Source organism: Xenopus tropicalis, chromosome 5 (assembly GCF_000004195.4).
Source record: "Xenopus tropicalis strain Nigerian chromosome 5, UCB_Xtro_10.0, whole genome shotgun sequence".
Lineage (NCBI taxonomy): Eukaryota > Metazoa > Chordata > Amphibia > Anura > Pipidae > Xenopus > Xenopus tropicalis.
In genome coordinates, this window is record NC_030681.2 from 162,081,177 (window position 1) to 162,104,009 (window position 22,833).

Consider the following 22,833-nt stretch of genomic DNA (forward strand, 5'->3'; position numbering starts at 1 on the left):
AGGTGAGGGGGCAGATAAACAGGAGAGGTGAGGGGGCAGGACAGGGGAGGGGGCAGGAGAGCTGAGGGGGCAGATAAGCAGGAGAGGAGAGGAGAGGTGAGGGGGCAGGAGAGGAGAGGGGGCAGGAGAGCTGAGGGGGCAGGAGAGCTGAGGGGGCAGATAAGCAGGACAGGAGAGGAGAGGTGAGGGGGCAGATAAGCAGGACAGGAGAGGAGAGGTGAGGTGAGGAGAGGAGAGGGGGCAGATAAGCAGGACAGGAGAGGAGAGGTGAGGGGGCAGGAGAGGAGAGGGGGCAGATAAGCAGGACAGGGGGCAGATAAGCAGGACAGGGGGCAGATAAGCAGGGCCGGCCCTAAGGTGGGAACTCCAGGTGACAGTGACCAGTTACAGGGGGCACACAGCCAGCTGAGAGCTGAATTGTACAAGTATAATTAGCGCTGCGGCCCCCCTGGAGCTGCCCCCCCCCCCTGGAGCTGCCCCCATGCTAAAGTTGAAAGCAGAATCCCCCCTGCAGGTAAGTGCCGTTACGGGACTAGGGGGTAGGACATGAGCTCTTCCCGGGGCAGGATAGACAATTTGCCCGGCCAGGCACAGGGTAATGGGGTAGTTCTGGGCTAGCAGACATTTCCCAGTGAGTACTGGGGTACAGCCGGCGGGAAGGGCAACAGAGGCAGAAGAAGGTGCAGTTACCCTGCCCGGGACACTATGGCCGCCAGGGGGCGCAGCAGCTGGCCCAGGGAAGTTGCTGTCAGACTGCGCTCTCACACTAACTGGGTCATTTTTTACAAACTAACGTGTCAGTTCCGCCAATCAGCGGCTCGCTAGCGTCCTGAGCCGCCGCTGATTGGCTGCTGTGGGAGGGAGTGGGTTCGGCTGTGCGGGCGGAGCCAGGCCCTGAATGGCTGGGCTTGGTCATTCGCCATAAGGGAGTCCGAAGCGTCACATCCGGGTACTGAGTAACCCAGGCCGGGGATTCTGGGCCTAGGACTGGCCTTCCTGCACGTAACACTTCGCGCACGGTAAGGTACGTCCCGACGGGCTGGGCGTGTGGGTGCGGGACAGGGATATAAGGAGCCCCGGGGTCTGTGCTGAGACTGAGGCAGCAACAAGTGGGAGCGCTGGGGTGCTGCGCGTCAGTTTAGCTTCTGCTGTGTTATAGGCGCAGGGGGGAGGGGAAGGTTTGTGGCGGGTAACGTTGGGCCCTAGGGCGGTAGGAACAGGGCTTAGTGGGGCCCCGGGGTGACGCAGGCAGAGATGGGGGGCGGGTACATGGGATGGGTGGGGCTGGGGGTGACACACAGGCAGCTGAGACAGAGGCAGGGTGAGTGGGGGATTGGGGTGAGAGGCAGGGGTGAGTGGGGGATTGGGGTGAGAGAGAGGCAAGGGTGAGTGGGGGATTGGGGTGAGAGGCAGGGTGAGTGGGGGATTGGGGTGAGAGAGAGGCAGGGTGAGTGGGGGATTGGGGTGAGAGAGAGGCAGGGTGAGTGAGGGATTGGGGTGAGAGAGAGGCAGGGTGAGTGGGGGATTGGGGTGAGAGAGAGGCAGGGTGAGTGGGGGATTGGGGTATTGGGGTGAGTGGGGGATTGGGGTGAGAGAGAGGCAGGGTGAGTGGGGGATTGGGGTATTGGGGTGAGTGGGGGATTGGGGTGAGAGAGAGGCAGGGTGAGTGGGGGATTGGGGTATTGGGGTGAGTGGGGGATTGGGGTGAGAGAGAGGCAGGGTGAGTGAGGGATTGGGGTGAGAGAGAGGCAGGGTGAGTGGGGGATTGGGGCGAGAGAGAGGCAGGGTGAGTGGCGGGATTGTGGCGAGAGAGAGGCAGGGGTGGGTGGGAGGATTGGGGTGAGAGAAGGCAGGGCGAGTGGGGGATTGGTGTGAGAGAGAGGCAGGGTGAGTGGGGGATTGGGTGAGAGAGGCAGGGTGAGTGGGGATTGGGGTGAGAGAGAGGCAGGGTAAGCGAGGTGAGGGATTGGGGGTGAGAGAGAGGCAGGGTGAGTAGGGGATTGGGGTGAGAGAGGCAGGGTGAGTGGGGGATTGGGGTGAGAGAGCAGGGTGAGTGGGGGATTGGGTGAGAGAGAGGCAGGGTGAGTGGGGGATTGGGGTGAGAGAGGCAGGGTGAGTGGGGGATTGGGGTGAGAGGAGGCAGGGTGAGTGCGGGGATTGGGGTGAGAGAGAGGCAGGGTGAGTGGGGGATTGGGGTGAGAGAGAGGCAGGGTGAGTGGGGTATTGGGGTGAGAGAGAGGCAGGGTGAGTGGGGATTGGGTATTGGGGTGAGAGAGAGGCAGGGTGAGTGGGGGATTGGGGTGAGAGAGGCAGGGGTGAGTGGGGGGATTGGGGTAAGAGAGAGGCACGGTGAGTGGGGGATTGGGGTGAGAGAGGCAGCGTGAGTGGGGGATTGGGGTGAGAGAGAGGCAGGGGTAGCGAGTGGGGGATTGGGGTGAGAGAGAGGCAGGGGTAGCAGGTGGGGGATTGGGGTAAGAGAGGCAGGGGTAGCGAAGGTGGGGGATTGGGGGAGAGAGAGGCAGGGGTAGCGAGGTGGGGGGATTGGGGTGAGAGAGAGGCAGGGGTAGCGAGGTGGGGGGATTGGGGAAAGAGAGAGGCAGGGGTAGCGAGGTGGGGGGATTGGGGTAAGAGAGAGGCAGGGGTAGCGAGGTGGGGGATTGGGGTAAGAAGAGGCAGGGGTAGCGAGGTGGGGGATTGGGGTGAGAGAGAGGCAGGGGGTAGCGAGGTGGGGGGATTGGGGTGAGAGAGAGGCAGGGGTAGCGAGGCTGGGGGATTGGGGGTGAGAGAGAGGCAGGGGTAGCGATGTGGGGGATTGGGGTGAGAGAGAGGCAGGGGTAGCGATGTGGGGGGATTGGGGTGAGAGAGAGGCAGGGGGTAGCGAGGTGGGGGGATTGGGGTGAGAGAGAGGCAGGGGTAGCGATGTGGGGGGATTGGGGTGAGAGAGAGGCAGGGGTAGCGAGGTGGGGGGATTGGGGTGAGAGAGAGGCAGGGGTAGCGAGGTGGGGGATGGGGTGAGAGAGAGGCAGAGGGTAGCGAGGTGGGGGATTGGGGTGAGAGAGAGGCAGGGGTAGCGATGTGGGGGGATTGGGGTGAGAGAAGAGGCAGGGGTAGCGAGGGTGGGGGATTGGGGGTGAGAGAGAGGCAGGGGGTAGCGAGGTGGGGGGATTGGGGTGAGAGAGAGGCAGGGGTAGCGAGGTGGGGGGATTGGGGTGAGAGAGAGGCAGGGGTAGCGAGGTGGGGGGATTGGGGTGAGAGAGAGGCAGGGGTAGCGAGGTGGGGGGATTGGGGTGAGAGAGAGGCAGGGGTAAGCGAGGTGGGGGGATTGGGGTGAGAGAGAGGCAGGGGTAGCGATGTGGGGGGATTGGGGTGAGAGAGAGGCAGGGGTAGCGAGGTGGGGGGATTGGGGTGAGAGAGAGGCAGGGCGGTAGCGATGTGGGGGGATTGGGGTGAGAGAGAGGCAGGGGTAGCGAGGTGGGGATTGGGGTGAGAGAGAGCAGGGTAGCGATGTGGGGGATTGGGGTGAGAGAGAGGCAGGGGTAGCGAGGTGGGGGGATTGGGTGAGAGAGAGGCAGGGGTAGCGAGGTGGGGGGATTGGGGTGAGAGAGAGGCAGGGGTAGCGAGGTGGGGGGATTGGGGTGAGAGAGAGGCAGGGGTAGCGATGTGGGGGGATTGGGGTGAGAGAGAGGCAGGGTAGCGAGGTGGGGGGATTGGGGTGAGAGAGGCAGGGGTAGCGAGGTGGGGGGATTGGGGTGAGAGAGAGGCAGGGGTAGCGAGGGTGGGGGGATTGGGGTGAGAGAGAGGCAGGGGTAGCGAGGTGGGGGGATTGGGGTGAGAGAGAGGCAGGGGTAGCGAGGTGGGGGGATTGGGGTGAGAGAGAGGCAGGGGTAGCGAGGTGGGGGATTGGGGTGAGAGAGAGGCAGGGGTAGCGATGTGGGGGGATTGGGGTGAGAGAGAGGCAGGGGTAGCGAGGTGGGGGGATTGGGGTGAGAGAGAGGCAGGGGTAGCGAGGTGGGGGGATTGGGGTGAGAGAGAGGCAGGGGTAGCGAGGTGGGGGATTGGGGTGAGAGAGAGGCAGGGGTAGCGAGGTGGGGGGATTGGGGTGAGAGAGAGGCAGGGGTAGCGAGGTGGGGGGATTGGGGTGAGAGAGAGGCAGGGGTAGCGAGGTGGGGGGATTGTCTTTGTCTTTTTTTTACATTATCTCGCATTTTCATGTGTATATCGGCTACATGTACTGCACCCGAGTGTATCTCATGCATTTGGGTGCAGGCACTTACCAAAAATATCCGCCCTATGCCTCGTGTGGCATTAGCCTAATGTCTCTGGGGGGGGGGGGGGGGAGGCATTGTGCTGAGCTGTGCCTTTAATCTCTGCCCTTTCCTCCCCCAGGTGCTGTTCCTTTAATTTTCTGAATATTCACACAAAGGGCAATGTCAGAAGGTGAAGGCAAAACTGCCCCCAGCACAGGCTCAGACCCCAAGATGGAGAGTGGGGTTTCCATGTCACCGCCTGTTAGTGCCCCCCCTGCACCACCACAGGAGGAGGAAGAGGAGGAGAGTGAAGATGAGTCTGAGATCCTAGAGGAGTCTCCTTGCGGGCGCTGGCAGAAGAGACGTGAGGAGGTGAGTCCTGGGGCAGGGGGGCATGGTGTGCCACAGGGGGCGCTGGCAGAAGAGACGTGAGGAGGTGAGTCCTGGGGCAGGGGGGCATGGTGTGCCACAGGGGGCGCTGGCAGAAGAGACGTGAGGAGGTGAGTCCTGGGGCAGGGGGGCATGGTGTGCCACAGGGGGCGCTGGCAGAAGAGACGTGAGGAGGTGAGTCCTGGGGCAGGGGGGCATGGTGTGCCACAGGGGTGCTGTTTGCTTGGCGCTGGCAGAAGAGACGTGAGGAGGTGAGTCCTGGGGCAGGGGGGCATGGTGTGCCACAGGGGGCGCTGGCAGAAGAGACGTGAGGAGGTGAGTCCTGGGGCAGGGGGACATCTGGTTTGGATAAATGGGGCGCGCTTCCCCCTTAATGTGAAAAAAGTCTTAATTAATAATTAATAGTTCTACTGTACATAAATACACTTACTGGGGAGCCAGCGCCCCCCCAATAGTTCTACTGTACATAAATACACTTACTGGGGAGCCAGCGCCCCCCCCAATAGTTCTACTGTACATAAATACACTTACTGGGGAGCCAGCGCCCCCAATAGTTCTACTGTACATAAATACACTTACTGGGGAGCCAGCGCCCCCCCAATAGTTCTACTGTACATAAATACACTTACTGGGGAGCCAGCGCCCCCCCAATAGTTCTACTGTACATAAATACACTTACTGGGGAGCCAGCGCCCCCCCAATAGTTCTACTGTACATAAATACACTCACTGGGGAGCCAGCGCCCCCCCCAATAGTTCTACTGTACATAAATACACTTACTGGGGAGCCAGCACCCCCCCCAATAGTTCTACTGTACATAAATACACTTACTGGGGAGCCAGCACCCCCCCAATAGTTCTACTGTACATAAATACACTTACTGGGGAGCCAGCACCCCCCCCAATAGTTCTACTGTACATAAATACACTTACTGGGGAGCCAGCGCCCCCCCCCCAATAGTTCAACTGTACATAAATACACTTACTGGGGAGCCAGCACCCCCCCCAATAGTTCTACTGTACATAAATACACTTACTGGGGAGCCAGCACCCCCCCCAATAGTTCTACTGTACATAAATACACTTACTGGGGAGCCAGCGCCCCCCCCAATAGTTCTACTGTACATAAATACACTTACTGGGGAGCCAGCGCCCCCCCCCAATAGTTCTACTGTACATAAATACACTTACTGGGGAGCCAGCGCCCCCCCAATAGTTCTACTGTACATAAATACACTTACTGGGAGCCAGCACCCCCCAATAGTTCTACTGTACATAAATACACTTACTGGGGAGCCAGCGCCCCCCCCCAATAGTTCTACTGTACATAAATACACTTACTGGGGAGCCAGCGCCCCCCCCAATAGTTCTACTGTACATAAATACACTTACTGGGGAGCCAGCGCCCCCCAATAGTTCTACTGTACATAAATACACTTACTGGGGAGCCAGCGCCCCCCCAATCGTTCTACTGTACATAAATACACTTACTGGGGAGCCAGCGCCCCCCCCAATAGTTCTACTGTACATAAATACACTTACTGGGGAGCCAGCGCCCCCCCAATAGTTCTACTGTACATAAATACACTTACTGGGGAGCCAGCGCCCCCCCCAATAGTTCTACTGTACATAAATACACTTACTGGGGAGCCAGCGCCCCCCCCAATAGTTCTACTGTACATAAATACACTTACTGGGGAGCCAGCGCCCCCCCCAATAGTTCTACTGTACATAAATACACTTACTGGGGAGCTAGCGCCCCCCCCAATCGTTCTACTGTACATAAATACACTTACTGGGGAGCCAGCGCCCCCCCCAATCGTTCTACTGTACATAAATACACTCACTGGGGAGCCAGCGCCCCCCCAATAGTTCTACTGTACATAAATACACTCACTGGGGAGCCAGCGCCCCCCCAATAGTTCTACTGTACATAAATACACTTACTGGGGAGCCAGCGCCCCCCCAATAGTTCTACTGTACATAAATACACTCACTGGGGAGCCAGCGCCCCCCAATAGTTCTACTGTACATAAATACACTCACTGGGGAGCCAGCGCCCCCCCCAATAGTTCTACTGTACATAAATACACTTACTGGGGAGCCAGCGCCCCCCAATAGTTCTACTGTACATAAATACACTCACTGGGGAGCCAGCGCCCCCCCAATAGTTCTACTGTACATAAATACACTTACTGGGGAGCCAGCGCCCCCCCAATAGTTCTACTGTACATAAATACACTTACTGGGGAGCCAGCGCCCCCCAATAGTTCTACTGTACATAAATACACTTACTGGGGAGCCAGCGCCCCCCCAATAGTTCTACTGTACATAAATACACTCACTGGGGAGCCAGCGCCCCCCCAATAGTTCTGCTGTACATAAATACACTTACTGGGGAGCCAGCGCCCCCCCCAATAGTTCTACTGTACATAAATACACTTACTGGGGAGCCAGCGCCCCCCAATAGTTCTACTGTACATAAATACACTTACTGGGGAGACAGCGCCCCCCAATAGTTCTGCTGTACATAAATACACTTATTGTGTGTATATAGATATATAAGATTATAGGGAATGGGGCATGGGGTTGGGCTGTGTGTGTGTATATCACTGTGTGTGTGTATATAGATATATAAGATTATGAGGCATGGGGTTGGGCTGTGTGTGTGTATATCACTGTGTGTGTGTATATAGATATATAAGATTATGAGGCATGGGGTTGGGCTGTGTGTGTGTATATCACTGTGTGTGTACAGTGGCTTGCAAAACTATTTGGCCCTCTTGAACTTTTCCACATTTTGTCACATTACAGCCACAAACATGAATCAATTTTATTGGAATTCCACGTGAAAGACCAATACAAAGTGGGGTACACAGGAGAGACCAATACAAAGTGGGGCGTGCGTAATTATTCAGCCCCCTTTGGTCTGAGTGCAGTCAGTTGCCCATAGACATTGCCTGATTAGTGCTAATGACTAAATAGAGTGCCCCTGTGTGTAATCTAATGTCAGTACAAATACAGCTGCTCTGTGACGGCCTCAGAGGTTGCTAAGGGAATATTGGGAGCAACAACACCATGAAGCCCAAAGAACACACCAGACAGGTCAGGGATAAAGTTATTGAGAAATATAAAGCAGGCTTAGGCTACAAACAGATTCCCAAAGCCTTGAACCTCCCACGGAGCCCTGTTCCACCGATCATTCAGAAATGGAAGGAGTATGGCACAACTGTAACCCTACCCAGGCACGGCCCCCCCCTAAACTCACAGGCCCAACAAGCGCTGATCAGAAATGCAGCCAAGGGGCCCATGGTGACTCTGGGGGGGCTGCAGAGATCTACAGCTCAGGGGGGGAATCTGTCCGACAACTATTAGTCGTGCACTGCATAAAGTTGGCCTTTATGGGAGAGGGGCAAGAAGAAAGCCATTGTTAACAGAAAACCATAAGAAGTCCCGTTTGCAGTTTGCCACAAGCCATGTGGGGGGGGGGGGCAGCAAACATGTGGGAGAAGGGGCTCTGGTCAGATGAGACCAAAATGGAACTTTTTGGCCAAAATGCAAAACGCTATGTGTGGCGGAAAACTAACCCTGCACATCACTCTGACCCCCCCATCCCCACTGTCACATATGGGGGGGCAGCATCATGCTCTGGGGGGGCTTCAGCAGGGACAGGGAAGCTGCTCAGAGTTGATGGGAAGATGGATGGAGCCAAATACAGGGCAAGAAAACCTCTTGGAGTCTGCAAAAGACTTGAGACTGGGGCGGAGGTTCCCCTTCCAGTAGGACAATGACCCTAAACATAAAGCCAGGGCAACAATGGGTTAAACATATCCATGTGTTAGACTGGCCCAATCACAGCCCAGATCTAAATCCAATGGGGAATCTGTGGCAAGATCTGAAAACTGCTGTTCCCAAAGGCTGACCATCTAATCTGACTGAGCTGGAGCTGTTTTGCAAAGAAGAATGGGCAAGGATTTCAGTCTGTAGGTGGGCAAAGCGGGTAGAGACATACCCTAAAGCCTGGCAGCTGGAATTGCAGCAAAAGGGGGTTCTACAGAGTATTGACTCAGGGGGCTGAATAATTACGCACACCCCACTTTGCACTTATTTATTTGTAAAAAATGTTTGGAATCATGTATGATTTTCCTTCCACTTCTCACGTGTACCCCACTTTGTATTGGGCTTTCCCGTGTACCCCACTTTGTATTGGGCTTTCACGTGGAATTCCAATAAAATTGATTCATGTTTGTGGCTGTAATGTGACAAAATGTGGAAAAGTTCAAGGGGGCCGAATACTTTTGCAAGCCACTGTATATACTGTAGATGTATAAGATTATAGGGAATGGGGCATGGGGTTGGGCTGTGTGTGTGTATATAGATATATAAGATTATAGGGAATGGGGCATGGGGTTGGGCTGTGTGTGTGTATATCACTGTGTGTGTGTATATAGATATATAAGATTATAGGGATTACGGGCATGGGGTTGGGCTGTAAGAACATGCCTGGGTAAATAACAGCAGGCTGTGCCTATTTGGGGTGTCAGATTTGGGGTGTCAGATTGTTTTTTTGTGTCTGCAGGTGAACCAGCGAAATGTGCCTGGCATTGACAGTGCCTACCTTGCAATGGACACAGAGGAAGGAGTGGAGGTGGTCTGGAACGAGGTGCAGTTCTCTGAAAGGAAGAACTTCAAAATGCAGGAGGTACAGGATACTTGAAAGAGCTACTGGGTCACTGACAGAATGTACTTATTGCCCCCAGGGTATATAGGCTATATGGCAGGGTTGCTACTGGGTCACTGACAGAATGTACTTATTGCCCCCAGGGTATATAGGCTATATGGCAGGGGTGCTACTGGGTCACTGACAGAATGTACTTATTGCCCCCAGGGTATATAGGCTATATGGCGTGGGTGCTACTGGGTCACTGACAGAATGTACTTATTGCCCCCAGGGTATATAGGCTATATGGCAGGGGTGCTACTGGGTCACTGACAGAATGTACTTATTGCCCCCAGGGTATATAGGCTATATGGCAGGGGTGCTACTGGGTCACTAATAGTTTGTGCTTACAGCTTTATTTTTACCTGCAGGAGAAAGTGAAAGCCGTGTTTGATAATCTTATCCAGCTGGAGCATCTTAACATTGTCAAGTTCCACAAGTACTGGGCCGATGTGAAGGAGAACCGAGCCCGGGTCAGTGTTTCTCTTATTTTTGTGTTTTATATATATATATATATATATATATATATATATATATATATATATATATATATATATATATATATATATATATATATATATATATATATATATATATATATATATATATATATATATATATAATATATATATATATAATTTTTTTTTTTTTTTTTTTAACCAACAACCTAAGTCAGTATGGCCTAACCATGACATTATACAGGGCAGTGCCTCGTGGGTAGAAAGGCGACAGGTTGCAGCCACCATGCACCATTTCTATAGAGGGCGCTGTAACCTCTCTACTCCCAGGGAAGGGTCATGATACTGGGCATAGGTAAATGCACATATAGTGTGACCCTCCCAGCATTCCCTGCCCTACTCCCCACTTCTTAGATTCCCTTAGTGCCTTTTGGCTCACACTGGGAAAGTACTTTCCTTCTATTTGCTGTGTGACCCCAGCACGTCCCTATGGCGGTGACATGGCTCGGCTCTCTCTACAGGTCATCTTCATCACAGAGTACATGTCCTCGGGGAGTCTCAAGCAGTTCCTCAAGAAGACAAAGAAAAACCATAAAACCATGAATGAAAAGGTAAAACTGCGCCGCGGCTCCTGGCTCTGCTTGACACGGATAGAAATCCACATCTGCGTGTGTTTATTCATATGTACTCTCAGGGGCACCTAGTCAGTGTACAACCTTTATGAACCCCTCTCTCTTTGCCCCTCTTCCTTCTGCCATTGGCTGATGTGTGTTTGCCTGTGGCACTGAACATACATAGTGCATCAGATTTGTCCCCACCCTTGTGCACTCAAGCTGCTGAGCCAACACTGACCAAGTGCAGGAGATGCCAAAACAGAAGAGCTTTACACAGTGAACAGGTTAAAGCAGACGAAGCCAATGGTAACGTTTCTGCTGGAAACATACAGGGGTTTAAGTGCCACAGCAGATGTGTGGGAGGGGCTTATTACTACTCAGGGCAGCCCATCCAGTAGTTGAACTCCAGTTCTCAGCTGCTTCCTAATGATTTTAATGTTGTGCCCACACAGGCCTGGAAGAGATGGTGCACGCAGATCCTCTCCGCTCTCAGGTAACACAGCCTTTATTATTATTAACATGTAGCCTTCCTCCTCTCGTTTGCCCAGACAGTAATGGCAAGGGGCACACGGGGTGGGTATGGCCCTGCCATGTTGTGCCAGAGATTCATGCTCAATGCATATTTAGGATCATTGATTTCTCAAATATGAACCTTCTTCCTCACGACTATAAGCCAAAGGGAATGAGAGAAACGCTGCAGTATACTGTATAGTGGTACCTCTCAGTGTGTAGCTGGGCCCATCCAATAGAACCAGTATCAGTATCCGCATTGGCAGATGTGCAATAGGAGCCCCACATTAGTACCACCTACTGAAACCAGCAGCCTGTACAAAGTAATGCATCCTACTCAGTGTCCAGCTGGTATTTTCTGGTATCTGTGTGACTGTCTGTCCTGTGCCATAAAGCAGCGGGCCGGTCCTGTTTAACAGCACAGGATGGCCACTGTAGCCTATGGACTTGCGTGTGTGTAGCTCTACTTATGCACGCAGAGCTGCACAGCGGAACAGTATATGAATGGCACTGACAGGTGACAATACAATAACAAATACACATAAATACAAAGTACAGTTATATAAAAGAACAAGAGATAAGTGCCATAGAGACAGGAGGAAGGGTGGGTGAATTTACCTTTTATACTTAAACTTTCCTCAGTCCCAGGCAAGTAAGTATAAAGGGAAATTCACCCTCCCTTCCTCCTGTCTCTATGGCACTTATCTCTTGCCTGGGACTGAGGAAAGTGTAAGTATAAAGGGTAAATTCACCCCCCCTTCCTCCTGTCTCTATAGCACTTATCCCTTACACTTTCCTCAGTCCCAGGCAAGTAAGTATAAAGGGTAAATTCACCCTCCCTTCCTCCTGTCTCTATGGCACTTATCTCTTGCCTGGGACTGAGGAAAGTGTAAGTATAAAGGGTAAATTCACCCCCCCTTCCTCCTGTCTCTATAGCACTTATCCCTTACACTTTCCTCAGTCCCAGGCAAGTAAGTATAAAGGGTAAATTCACCCTCCCTTCCTCCTGTCTCTATGGCACTTATCCCTTACACTTTCCTCAGTCCCAGGCAAGTAAGTATAAAGGGAAATTCACCCTCCCTTCCTCCTGTCTCTATGGCACTTATCTCTTGCCTGGGACTGAGGAAAGTGTAAGTATAAAGGGTAAATTCACCCCCCCTTCCTCCTGTCTCTATAGCACTTATCCCTTACACTTTCCTCAGTCCCAGGCAAGTAAGTATAAAGGGTAAATTCACCCTCCCTTCCTCCTGTCTCTATGGCACTTATCCCTTACACTTTCCTCAGTCCCAGGCAAGTAAGTATAAAGGGTAAATTCACCCTCCCTTCCTCCTGTCTCTATGGCACTTATCTCTTGCCTGGGACTGAGGAAAGTGTAAGGGATAAGTGCCATAGAGACAGGAGGAAGGGTGGGTGAATTTACCCTTTATACTTACACTTTCCTCAGTCCCAGGCAAGAGATAAGTGCCATAGAGACAGGAGGAAGGGAGGGTGAATTTACCCTTTATACTTACTTGCCTGGGACTGAGGAAAGTGTAAGGGATAAGTGCCATAGAGACAGGAGGAAGGGAGGGTGAATTTACCCTTTATACTTACTTGCCTGGGACTGAGGAAAGTGTAAGGGATAAGTGCCATAGAGACAGGAGGAAGGGGGGGTGAATTTACCCTTTACACTTTCCTCAGTCCTAGGCAAGTATAAGAGATAAGTTATTAGCACTGAGCCTTCCCAGTAAATGTACTGTAATGGCACTCAGCAGGAATAAGTAGGGGGAGACCCCGATACATGGGTGCCCATGGAGTGTGCCCTGTAGGCTCAGTGTATGTTGCTAACCCAGTTGCTAACCCAGTTGCTAACCCAGTTGCTAACCCAGTTGCTAACCCAGGGCAGCAGTGCATGAGTGATGATTATCAATACACTGACTGTATATCCTTATTCTAAAAACAGTTCCCCAGTACAGGATAAAAGCAGGATGGGTCTATTGTTTGTTTCAATCACAACCCCCCCCCCCCCCCCCACCCCCAGTCTCTGCCCCCTCTACCCCAGTCACCTCATTTCTCTTTATCCCAGTTACCCAATTTCTCTCTACCCCCCCTACCCCAGTCACCTCATTTCTCTTTATCCTAGTCACCTCATTTCTCTCTACCCCCCCTACCCCAGTCACCTCATTTCTCTTTATCCTAGTCACCTCATTTCTCTCTACCCCCCCCTACCCCAGTCACCTCATTTCTCTTTATCCTAGTCACCTCATTTCTCTCTACCCCCCCCCTACCCCAGTCACCTCATTTCTCTTTATCCTAGTCACCTCATTTCTCTCTACCCCCCCCCTACCCCAGTCACCTCATTTCTCTTTATCCTAGTCACCTCATTTCTCTCTACCCCCCCCCTACCCCAGTCACCTCATTTCTCTTTATCCTAGTCACCTCATTTCTCTCTACCCCCCCCCTACCCCAGTCACCTCATTTCTCTTTATCCTAGTCACCTCATTTCTCTCTACCCCCCCCCTACCCCAGTCACCTCATTTCTCTTTATCCTAGTCACCTCATTTCTCTCTACCCCCCCCCTACCCCAGTCACCTCATTTCTCTTTATCCTAGTCACCTCATTTCTCTCTACCCCCCCCCCTACCCCAGTCACCTCATTTCTCTTTATCCTAGTCACCTCATTTCTCTCTACCCCCCCTACCCCAGTCACCTCATTTCTCTCTACCCCCCTACCCCAGTTACCTCATTTCTCTCTACCCCCCCTACCCCAGTCACCTCATTTCTCTCTACCCCCCCTACCCCAGTCACCTCATTTCTCTCTACCCCCCCTACCCCAGTTACCTCATTTCTCTCTACCCCCCCTACCCCAGTTACCTCATTTCTCTCTACCCCCCCTACCCCAGTTACCTCATTTCTCTCTACCCCCGTCACCTCATTTCTCTCTACCCCCCCCCCCACACCCCAGTCACCTCATTTCTCTCTACCCCAGTCACCTCACGGTTGCGCCGTGTTGTGTACCCATCCCACAATGTGGGGCACAGTTGGTTTTGCAATAGATTTTCTAATGAAAGTGTCGTTGTGCCCAACAGCTACCTGCACTCCTGTGACCCCCCCATAATCCATGGAAACCTGACGTGCGACACAATTTTTATTCAGCACAACGGACTCATCAAGATTGGATCTGGTAATGGGCCGAGCTGCTGCTAGCCTGCTGCTCCCCGTCTGTCTGTCTCTCAGGCGTATATATGTACTGTACAGACTGACTGTATCTCTGCATGGGACTGTAGGAGGGGGCAGGGCTAAGGGCACATACTCGCTGCCAACCGACCAATGGTATGTGTGCTTATACACAGTATGGCCACCTTCCTGTTGTTCTGATCGTCGGCCCAAATGAATGGAAGAACCAGAACATCAGGAAGTGAGTAGGGACTGCGGCTTTTTGTTACTTTGCCCGTGTTGGTGCAGCGTGCGCGTCGTGGGGCATCAGCTGGGGACACTTTCACATATATCCAATCGGATGGCCCCTTATCCTGACACTGTACTGCCTCAAGCCCGGGTATATACTGTACCTACATACACACACCGTACTGCCCCAGGCCCGGGTATATACTGTACCTACATACACACACCGTACTGCCCCAGGCCCGGGTATATACTGTACCTACATACATGTGCTGTACTGCCTCAAGCCCGGGTATATACTGTACCTACATACACACACCGTACTGCCCCAGGCCCGGGTATATACTGTACCTACATACATGTGCTGTACTGCCTCAAGCCCGGGTATATACTGTACCTACATACACACACCGTACTGCCCCAGGCCCGGGTATATACTGTACCTACATACATGTGCTGTACTGCCTCAAGCCCGGGTATATACTGTACCTACATACACACACCATACTGCCCCAGGCCCGGGTATATACTGTACCTACATACATGTGCTGTACTGCCTCAAGCCCGGGTATATACTGTACCTACATACACACACCATACTGCCCCAGGCCCGGGTATATACTGTACCTACATACACACACCGTACTGCCCCAGGCCGGGTATATACTGCACCTACACACACACCGTACTGCCCAGGCCCGGGTATATACTGTACCTACATACACACACCGTACTGCCCCAGGCCGGGTATATACTGCACCTACACACACACCGTACTGCCCCAGGCCCGGGTATATACTGTACCTACATACATACACACACCGTACTGCCCCAGGCCTGGGTATATACTGTACCTACATACACACACTGTACTGCCCCAGGCCGGGTATATACTGCACCTACACACACACCGTACTGCCCCAGGCCCGGGTATATACTGTACCTGCATACACACACCGTACTGCCCCAGGCCCGGGTATATACTGTACCTACATACACACACCGTACTGCCCCAGGCCCGGGTATATACTGTACCTACATACACACACCGTACTGCCCCAGGCCGGGTATATACTGCACCTACACACACACCGTACTGCCCCAGGCCCGGGTATATACTGTACCTGCATACACACACTGTACTGCCCCAGGCCCGGGTATATACTGTACCTACATACACACACCGTACTGCCCCAGGCCCGGGTATATACTGTACCTACATAAATGCTTCACTGTCAGAGACCTGGGTATAGCGCATTGTGCCTTTTGCTCTTAAATATTATGTACTGTTGCCCTGCACTGGTGTCTGGTGTGCAGACATTCAAGCCTACGAAAAGGCTATATTTAGGGTATAGTTTAGGGTTTCTGAAGCAAAAACACAACTTGTAGCAGTGCAGGGCAACAGTGCATTATATTCTAATTGCTTTGATACAATTTGATGGGGGGGGGGGGGGTTTCTTATGAAGTCCATATTGAGTCCCTTCTGTGGGAGCACTCAGTATCCTGCATGTAGTGACTGAAGCCTGTGGGACTGAATGGGGAGAAGACTTTCACTCACTAACAAGGCATGCACTCACACTCTCCTCTGTGCCAGAAGCTGCAGGTCCTAATACAGTAGCCACAAAGGTCCCAGCTACCTTAGCTGCCCGTGGGTTGGGTATATCCCTGGTACCATAGCTGCCCGTGGGTTGGGTATATCCCTGGTACCATAGCTGCCTGTGGGTTGGGTATATCCCTGGTACCATAGCTGCCCGTGGGTTTTGTATATCCCTGGTACCATAGCTGCCCGTGGGTTGGGTATATCCCTGGTACCATAGCTGCCCGTGGGTTGGGTATATCCCTGGTACCATAGCTGCCTGTGGGTTGGGTATATCCCTGGTACCATAGCTGCCCGTGGGTTGGGTATATCCCTGGTACCATAGCTGCCCGTGGGTTGGGTATATCCCTGGTACCATAGCTGCCTGTGGGTTGGGTATATCCCTGGTACCATAGCTGCCCGTGGGTTGGGTATATCCCTGGTACCATAGCTGCCTGTGGGTTGGGTATATCCCTGGTACCATAGCTGCCCGTGGGTTGGGTATATCCCTGGTACCATAGCTGGCAGCTGGTTGGGTATATCCCTGGTACCATAGCTGCCCGTGGGTTGGGTATATCCCTGGTACCATAGCTGCCTGTGGGTTGGGTATATCCCTGGTACCATAGCTGCCCGTGGGTTTTGTATATCCCTGGTACCATAGCTGCCCGTGGGTTGGGGTATATCCCTGGTACCATAGCTGCCCGTGGGTTGGGTATATCCCTGGTACCATAGCTGCCTGTGGGTTGGGTATATCCCTGGTACCATAGCTGCCCGTGGGTTGGGTATATCCCTGGTACCATAGCTGCCCGTGGGTTGGGTATATCCCTGGTACCATAGCTGCCCGTGGGTTGGGTATATCCCTGGTACCATAGCTGCCTGTGGGTTGGGTATATCCCTGGTACCATAGCTGCCTGTGGGTTGGGTATATCCCTGGTACCATAGCTGCCTGTGGGTTGGGTATATCCCTGGTACCATAGCTGCCCGTGGGTTGGGTATATCCCTGGTACCATAGCTGCCTGTGGGTTGGGTATATCCCTGGTACCATAGCTGCCCGTGGGTTGGGTATATCCCTGGTACCATAGCTGCCTGTGGGTTGGGTATATCCCTGGTACCATAGCTGCCCGTGGGTTGGGTATATCCCTGGTACCATAGCTGCCTGTGGGTTGGGTATATCCCTGGTACCATAGCTGCCCGTGGGTTGGGTATATCCCTGGTACCATAGCTGCCTGTGGGTTGGGTATATCCCTGGTACCATAGCTGTCCGTGGGTTGGGTATATCCCTGGTACCATAGCTGCCCGTGGGTTAGGTATATCCCTGGTTCCATAGCTTGCAGTGGGTTGGGTATATCCCTGGTACCATAGCTGCCCGTGGGTTGGGTATATCCCTGGTACCATAGCTGCCCGTGGGTTGGGTATATCCCTGGTACCATAGCTGCCCGTGGGTTGGGTATATCCCTGGTACCATAGCTGCCCGTGGGTTGGGTATATCCCTGGTACCATAGCTGCCTGTGGGTTGGGTATATCCCTGGTACCATAGCTGCCCGTGGGTTTTGTATATCTCTGGTACCATAGCTGCCCGTGGGTTTTGTATATCCCTGGTACCATAGCTGCCCGTGGGTTGGGTATATCCCTGGTACCATAGCTGCCCGTGGGTTGGGTATATCCCTGGTACCATAGCTGCCCGTGGGTTGGGTATATCCCTGGTACCATAGCTGCCCGTGGGTTGGGTATATCCCTGGTACCATAGCTGCCTGTGGGTTGGGTATATCCCTGGTACCATAGCTGCCCGTGGGTTAGGTATATCCCTGGTACCATAGCTTGCAGTGGGTTGGGTATATCCCTGGTACCATAGCTGCCCGTGGGTTGGGTATATCCCTGGTACCATAGCTGCCCGTGGGTTGGGTATATCCCTGGTACCATAGCTGCCCGTGGGTTGGGTATATCCCTGGTACCATAGCTGCCCGTGGGTTGGGTATATCCCTGGTACCATAGCTGCCCGTGGGTTGGGTATATCCCTGGTACCATAGCTGCCCGTGGGTTGGGTATATCCCTGGTACCATAGCTGGCAGCTGGTTGGGTATATCCCTGGTACCATAGCTGCCCGTGGGTTGGGTATATCCCTGGTACCATAGCTGCCCGTGGGTTGGGTATATCCCTGGTACCATAGCTGCCTGTGGGTTGGGTATATCCCTGGTACCATAGCTGCCTGTGGGTTGGGTATATCCCTGGTACCATAGCTGCCCGTGGGTTGGGTATATCCCTGGTACCATAGCTGCCTGTGGGTTGGGTATATCCCTGGTACCATAGCTGCCCGTGGGTTGGGTATATCCCTGGTACCATAGCTGCCTGTGGGTTGCGTATATCCCTGGTACCATAGCTGCCCGTGGGTTGGGTATATCCCTGTACCATAGCTGCCCGTGGGTTGGGTATATCCCTGGTACCATAGCTGCCCGTGGGTTGGGTATATCCCTGGTACCATAGCTGCCCGTGGGTTGGGTATATCCCTGGTACCATAGCTGCCCGTGGGTTGGGTATATCCCTGGTACCATAGCTGCCCGTGGGTTGGGTATATCCCTGGTACCATAGCTGCCCGTGGGTTGGGTATATCCCTGGTACCATAGCTGCCCGTGGGTTAGGTATATCCCTGGTACCATAGCTGCCCGTGGGTTGGGTATATCCCTGGTACCATAGCTGGCAGCTGGTTGGGTATATCCCTGGTACCATAGCTGCCCGTGGGTTGGGTATATCCCTGGTACCATAGCTGCCTGTGGGTTGCGTATATCCCTGGTACCATAGCTGCCCGTGGGTTGGGTATATCCCTGGTACCATAGCTGCCCGTGGGTTGGGTATATCCCTGGTACCATAGCTGGCAGCTGGTTGGGTATATCCCTGGTACCATAGCTGCCCGTGGGTTGGGTATATCCCTGGTACCATAGCTGCCTGTGGGTTGCGTATATCCCTGGTACCATAGCTGGCAATGGGTTGGGTATATCCCTGGTACCATAGCTGGCAATGGGTTCTATCCGAAAGTGATAGGGTATGGCCATTTGTCATGCACAGGGAGTTATGTGGAATAGTTTGTCTGTAGAAATTAAATGTAATCTCACTTAATCAGTTTTTGGGGCCGATGTTCCCACTACAGAAGGGGGGTTCTTGCCGGCGCAGGGAACAGGCTGCTGTATGGCAGAAGGATTTCAGGGGGGGCTGATCATGGCAGGCTGTGGGGCTGGCAGAGGACTCCCCATAAGCCTACGGCTGGCCTAGTGTCAGGCAGGTGGCAGTCACACAAGTGGCAGTCACATAGGTGGCAGTGGCAGTCACATAGGTGGCAGTCACACAAGTGGCAGTGGCGCTGGGTCACACAAGTGCCAGTCACGCTGGGTCACATAGGTGGCAGTCACACAAGTGCCAGTCACGCTGGGTCACATAGGTGGCAGTGGCGCTGGGTCACATAGGTGGCAGTCACACAAGTGGCAGTCACGCTGGGTCACATAGGTGGCAGTGGTGCTGGGTCACATAGGTGGCAGTCACGCAGGGCAGTAGGGCTACAGGGGGGGGTACCACACTGACGCTGCATGTAACACACTAAGGCCTCTGTGCAGCCCTGGCTGTGTATAAAGATGGTTTGTATGTAACTGTTCCCGTGTGTATATGTTGCGTGTGCGTGTAACATGCTCCTCCTCCCGTGTGTTCGCTCCCAGCCGTTCCATCCACTCATTGACTTGTCTCGTATTGTTTTATCTCCTGCTTCGGCTGCTCTGTTGCCACACCAGTCTTTCATAGGATTTTTGCTAATGGTGAGACCAATTTTCAGCTCCTGTAATGTGCCTGTTGCTTTGTTCTGTGGAACCTCCTGTAGCTGCTGCTGCTGCTCTCGGCAAGTCGCTCCTAAGCCCCGCCCCCGAAGCACTCGGCCACGTGTGGCCCCCAGGCGCCACTTCTCTGCATGGTCCCATAGGTCTTAGTGCTAGTCCCATGTTGGCTCATTCTCTCTCATTGCCTCCCTTTACTGCCCTGCTGTGCATATTTGGCCTCCCCTCGTTCTCTCTCTTTTGTTCCTCTCTTTTTTTCTGCTTCACTTATGTCATGCACTCCTGCTGTCTCTAAACACTCTCTCGGCTCTCTCACTCTCTCTTGGGGGTTAAATATATTTCTCTTTCCATCCAACTCAGGGACATAAACTTTCCCTTTACACTAAGCAATTAATCTCTTCATTCTCAGCCTCCCTTACACCATGGCTTTCTCTCAGCCTCCCTTACACCATGGCTCTCTCTCAGCCTCCCTTACACCATGGCTCTCTCTCAGCCTCCCTTACACCATGGCTCTCTCCCTTGCACTCTCTCTGTCTCCCTTACACCATGGCTCTCTCTCAGCCTCCCTTACACCATGGCTCTCTCCCTTGCACTCTCTCTGTCTCCCTTACACCATGGCTCTCTCTCAGCCTCCCTTACACCATGGCTCTCTCTGTCTCCCTTACACCATGGCTCTCTCAGCCTCCCTTACACCATGGCTCTCTCCCTTGCGCTCTCTCTGTCTCCCTTACACCATGGCTCTCTCAGCCTCCCTTACACCATTGCTCTCTCCCTTGCGCTCTCTCTGTCTCCCTTACACCATGGCTCTCTCAGCCTCCCTTACACCATGGCTCTCTCCCTTGCGCTCTCTCAGCCTCCCTTACACCATGGCTCTCTCCCTTGCGCTCTCTCTGTCTCCCTTACACCATGACTCTCTCTCTCAGCCTCTCTTACACCATGGCTCTCTCTCAGCCTCTCTTACACCATGGCTCTCTCTCAGCCTCCCTCACACCATGGCTCTCTCTCAGCCTCCCTCACACCATGGCTCTCTCTCAGCCTCCCTCACACCATGGCTCTCTCTCAGCCTCCCTCACACCATGGCTCTCTCTCAGCCTCCCTCACACCATGGCTCTCTCGCTTGCGCTCTCTCTCAGCCTCCCTCACACCATGGTTCTCTCGCTTGCGCTCTCTCTCAGCCTCCCTCACACCATGGCTCTCTCAGCCTCCCTTACACCATGGCTCTCTCGCTTGCGCTCTCTCTGTCTCCCTTACACCATGGCTCTCTCAGCCTCCCTTACACCATGGCTCTCTCGCTTGCGCTCTCTCTGTCTCCCTTACACCATGGCTCTCTCAGCCTCCCTTACACCATGACTCTCTCTCTCAGCCTCCCTTACACCATGACTCTCTCTCTCAGCCTCCCTCACACCATGGCTCTCTCTCAGCCTCCCTCACACCATGGCTCTCTCTCAGCCTCCCTCACACCATGGCTCTCTCAGCCTCCCTTACACCATGACTCTCTCTCTCAGCCTCCCTTACACCATGACTCTCTCTCTCAGCCTCCCTCACACCATGGCTCTCTCTCAGCCTCCCTCACACCATGGCTCTCTCTCAGCCTCCCTCACACCATGGCTCTCTCTCAGCCTCCCTTACACCATGGCTCTCTCCCTTGCGCTCTCATCATCCCTATATGCTGCATGCCCTGAGCTTGTAATGCCACTCTCAGCCCCACTGCCATGTTACTGCCTTGGCGGTCGCATTGGCTGTCTCCTGCCTGCCTGTCTCTCTCTCACTGCCCCTCGTGCTGCCCTTGGCTTGCCTTGCTTTGCCCCCGCCTGTGCCCCCTATAACAGTGATTTTGCCCCCCTTTCTCTCCCTCATTAGAGTAGCTGTAGGTAACGTAGGCGAGTCCCTAATATAGTTGGAAAGGGAGATTCTTCTCCCCATAAGCGGAGCTTGCAGAGACAGCAGCGCATCCCTTGCAATGTGTGTAGGCTGCGCCTCCCTGTTGGCTCCAGTGCATGTAGGAGCCCCCTCTCCCCCGCATGTCTGTTTGTAACTTGCTTGTTCCCTTCTCATCCTCATTGCATCCCCCCCAGGGCCCCCAGGCTGGGTGCTATTAGGGGCTGAGTACCCACTGATTGCTTGCTTATAGACGCTTTCCTCCTGCTTGGTTTGGGGGGGTGGGGGGCTTCCAGACCCCATTAGTATACCCAGATGTGCCAGTTGGCAATGGGGCACAGGTATACCCGCTCTCAGTAATGTCAGTGCTGCAGTCATTATGGGCTTTGGGGCTTTACTCTATAGATACATGTGTTGCTACCTGCTGGCGGAAATGAGGTTCCTTCCATCCCTGGGAGATTCTGGATCCGGAACCATCAGCGCCATATGTGCAGCCCCAACTGCAATCTAATGAGGTTCTGTAGCGCCCCACTGGGGTAGCACTCATAATCTACTCTCCTAATTGCCAATAATAATCATTAAGGGGCTGTTCCCCTTTGAGTTAACTTTTAGTATGATGTAGAGAGTGAGACAATTTGCAATTGGTCTTTTTTATTTGTAGTTTTTTCATTATTTCACTTTTTGTTTAGGAACTCTCCATGGAATTTCAGCAGTTATCTGGTTGCTAGGGTTCAAATTAAATTAGCAACCAGGGAGTGGTTTGAATAAGAGACTGGGATATGAGTAGGAGAGGCCTAAATACAAAAATAAACAATAAAAAGTAACATTAGCAATACAATTGCAGCCTCACAGAGCAATAGTTCTTTGGCTGCCGGGGTCAGTGACCCCCATTTGAAAGTCACAAGATAATGAAATAATGAAGACCAATTTAAAAGTTGTTAGAATGGACCATTCTGCAACTGCTAAAAGTTAATTTAAAGATGAATCGCCCCTTTAAGTGAATCATCCCCCAGAGCTGGTAGTGCCCTCATTTCATCAGCACTAGTGACTGTACAGCAGAAACATACGGAGAAATATATAATATATATATGTGTGTGTGTGTGTGCGAGGAGGCAGTACTTTCCCTTTAAGGTAAGTCCTGAGAATGCAGGGGTTAATAACTAGCATAGTGCTGAGCCACACCCCTACATACACTTGTTGCCTGACTGGGGGGCACCTGTAATGTAATAATCTGTATCCCAATCCACAA

The 22,833-nt window shown here is 53.1% G+C and overlaps 2 protein-coding genes across 8 annotated transcripts in view; both read left to right on the forward strand.

Annotated features, from left to right (window-relative positions):
* The first annotated feature begins 492 nt into the window (after positions 1-492).
* Positions 493-22,833, forward strand: part of nrbp1 (nuclear receptor binding protein 1) — a 30,029-nt gene continuing 7,688 nt past the window's right edge. Inside the window, exons 1-7 of one of the 7 annotated variants that reach the window (XM_031901630.1) lie at positions 493-514; positions 4,387-4,619; positions 9,216-9,338; positions 9,728-9,829; positions 10,336-10,425; positions 10,881-10,921; positions 14,006-14,100. In XM_031901630.1, coding sequence (XP_031757490.1) covers positions 4,428-4,619; positions 9,216-9,338; positions 9,728-9,829; positions 10,336-10,425; positions 10,881-10,921; positions 14,006-14,100 — 643 coding nt within the window. In that variant the 5' untranslated portion in view covers positions 493-514; positions 4,387-4,427. Of the gene's footprint in view, positions 515-839; positions 1,025-1,105; positions 1,133-1,156; positions 1,179-1,268; positions 1,322-4,386; positions 4,620-4,879; positions 4,953-9,215; positions 9,339-9,727; positions 9,830-10,335; positions 10,426-10,880; positions 10,922-14,005; positions 14,101-22,833 lie in introns of those variants that run through there. The other 6 variants (XM_031901627.1, NM_001005659.1, XM_031901632.1 and 3 more) reach the window with 6 other exon arrangements.
* Positions 14,107-16,041, forward strand: LOC116410815. The gene is made up of 2 exons (XM_031901940.1): positions 14,107-14,472; positions 14,611-16,041. The coding sequence occupies exons 1-2, from the start codon at positions 14,311-14,313 to the stop codon at positions 15,592-15,594; spliced, it is 1,146 nt and encodes a 381-aa protein (XP_031757800.1). The 5' UTR covers positions 14,107-14,310; the 3' UTR covers positions 15,595-16,041.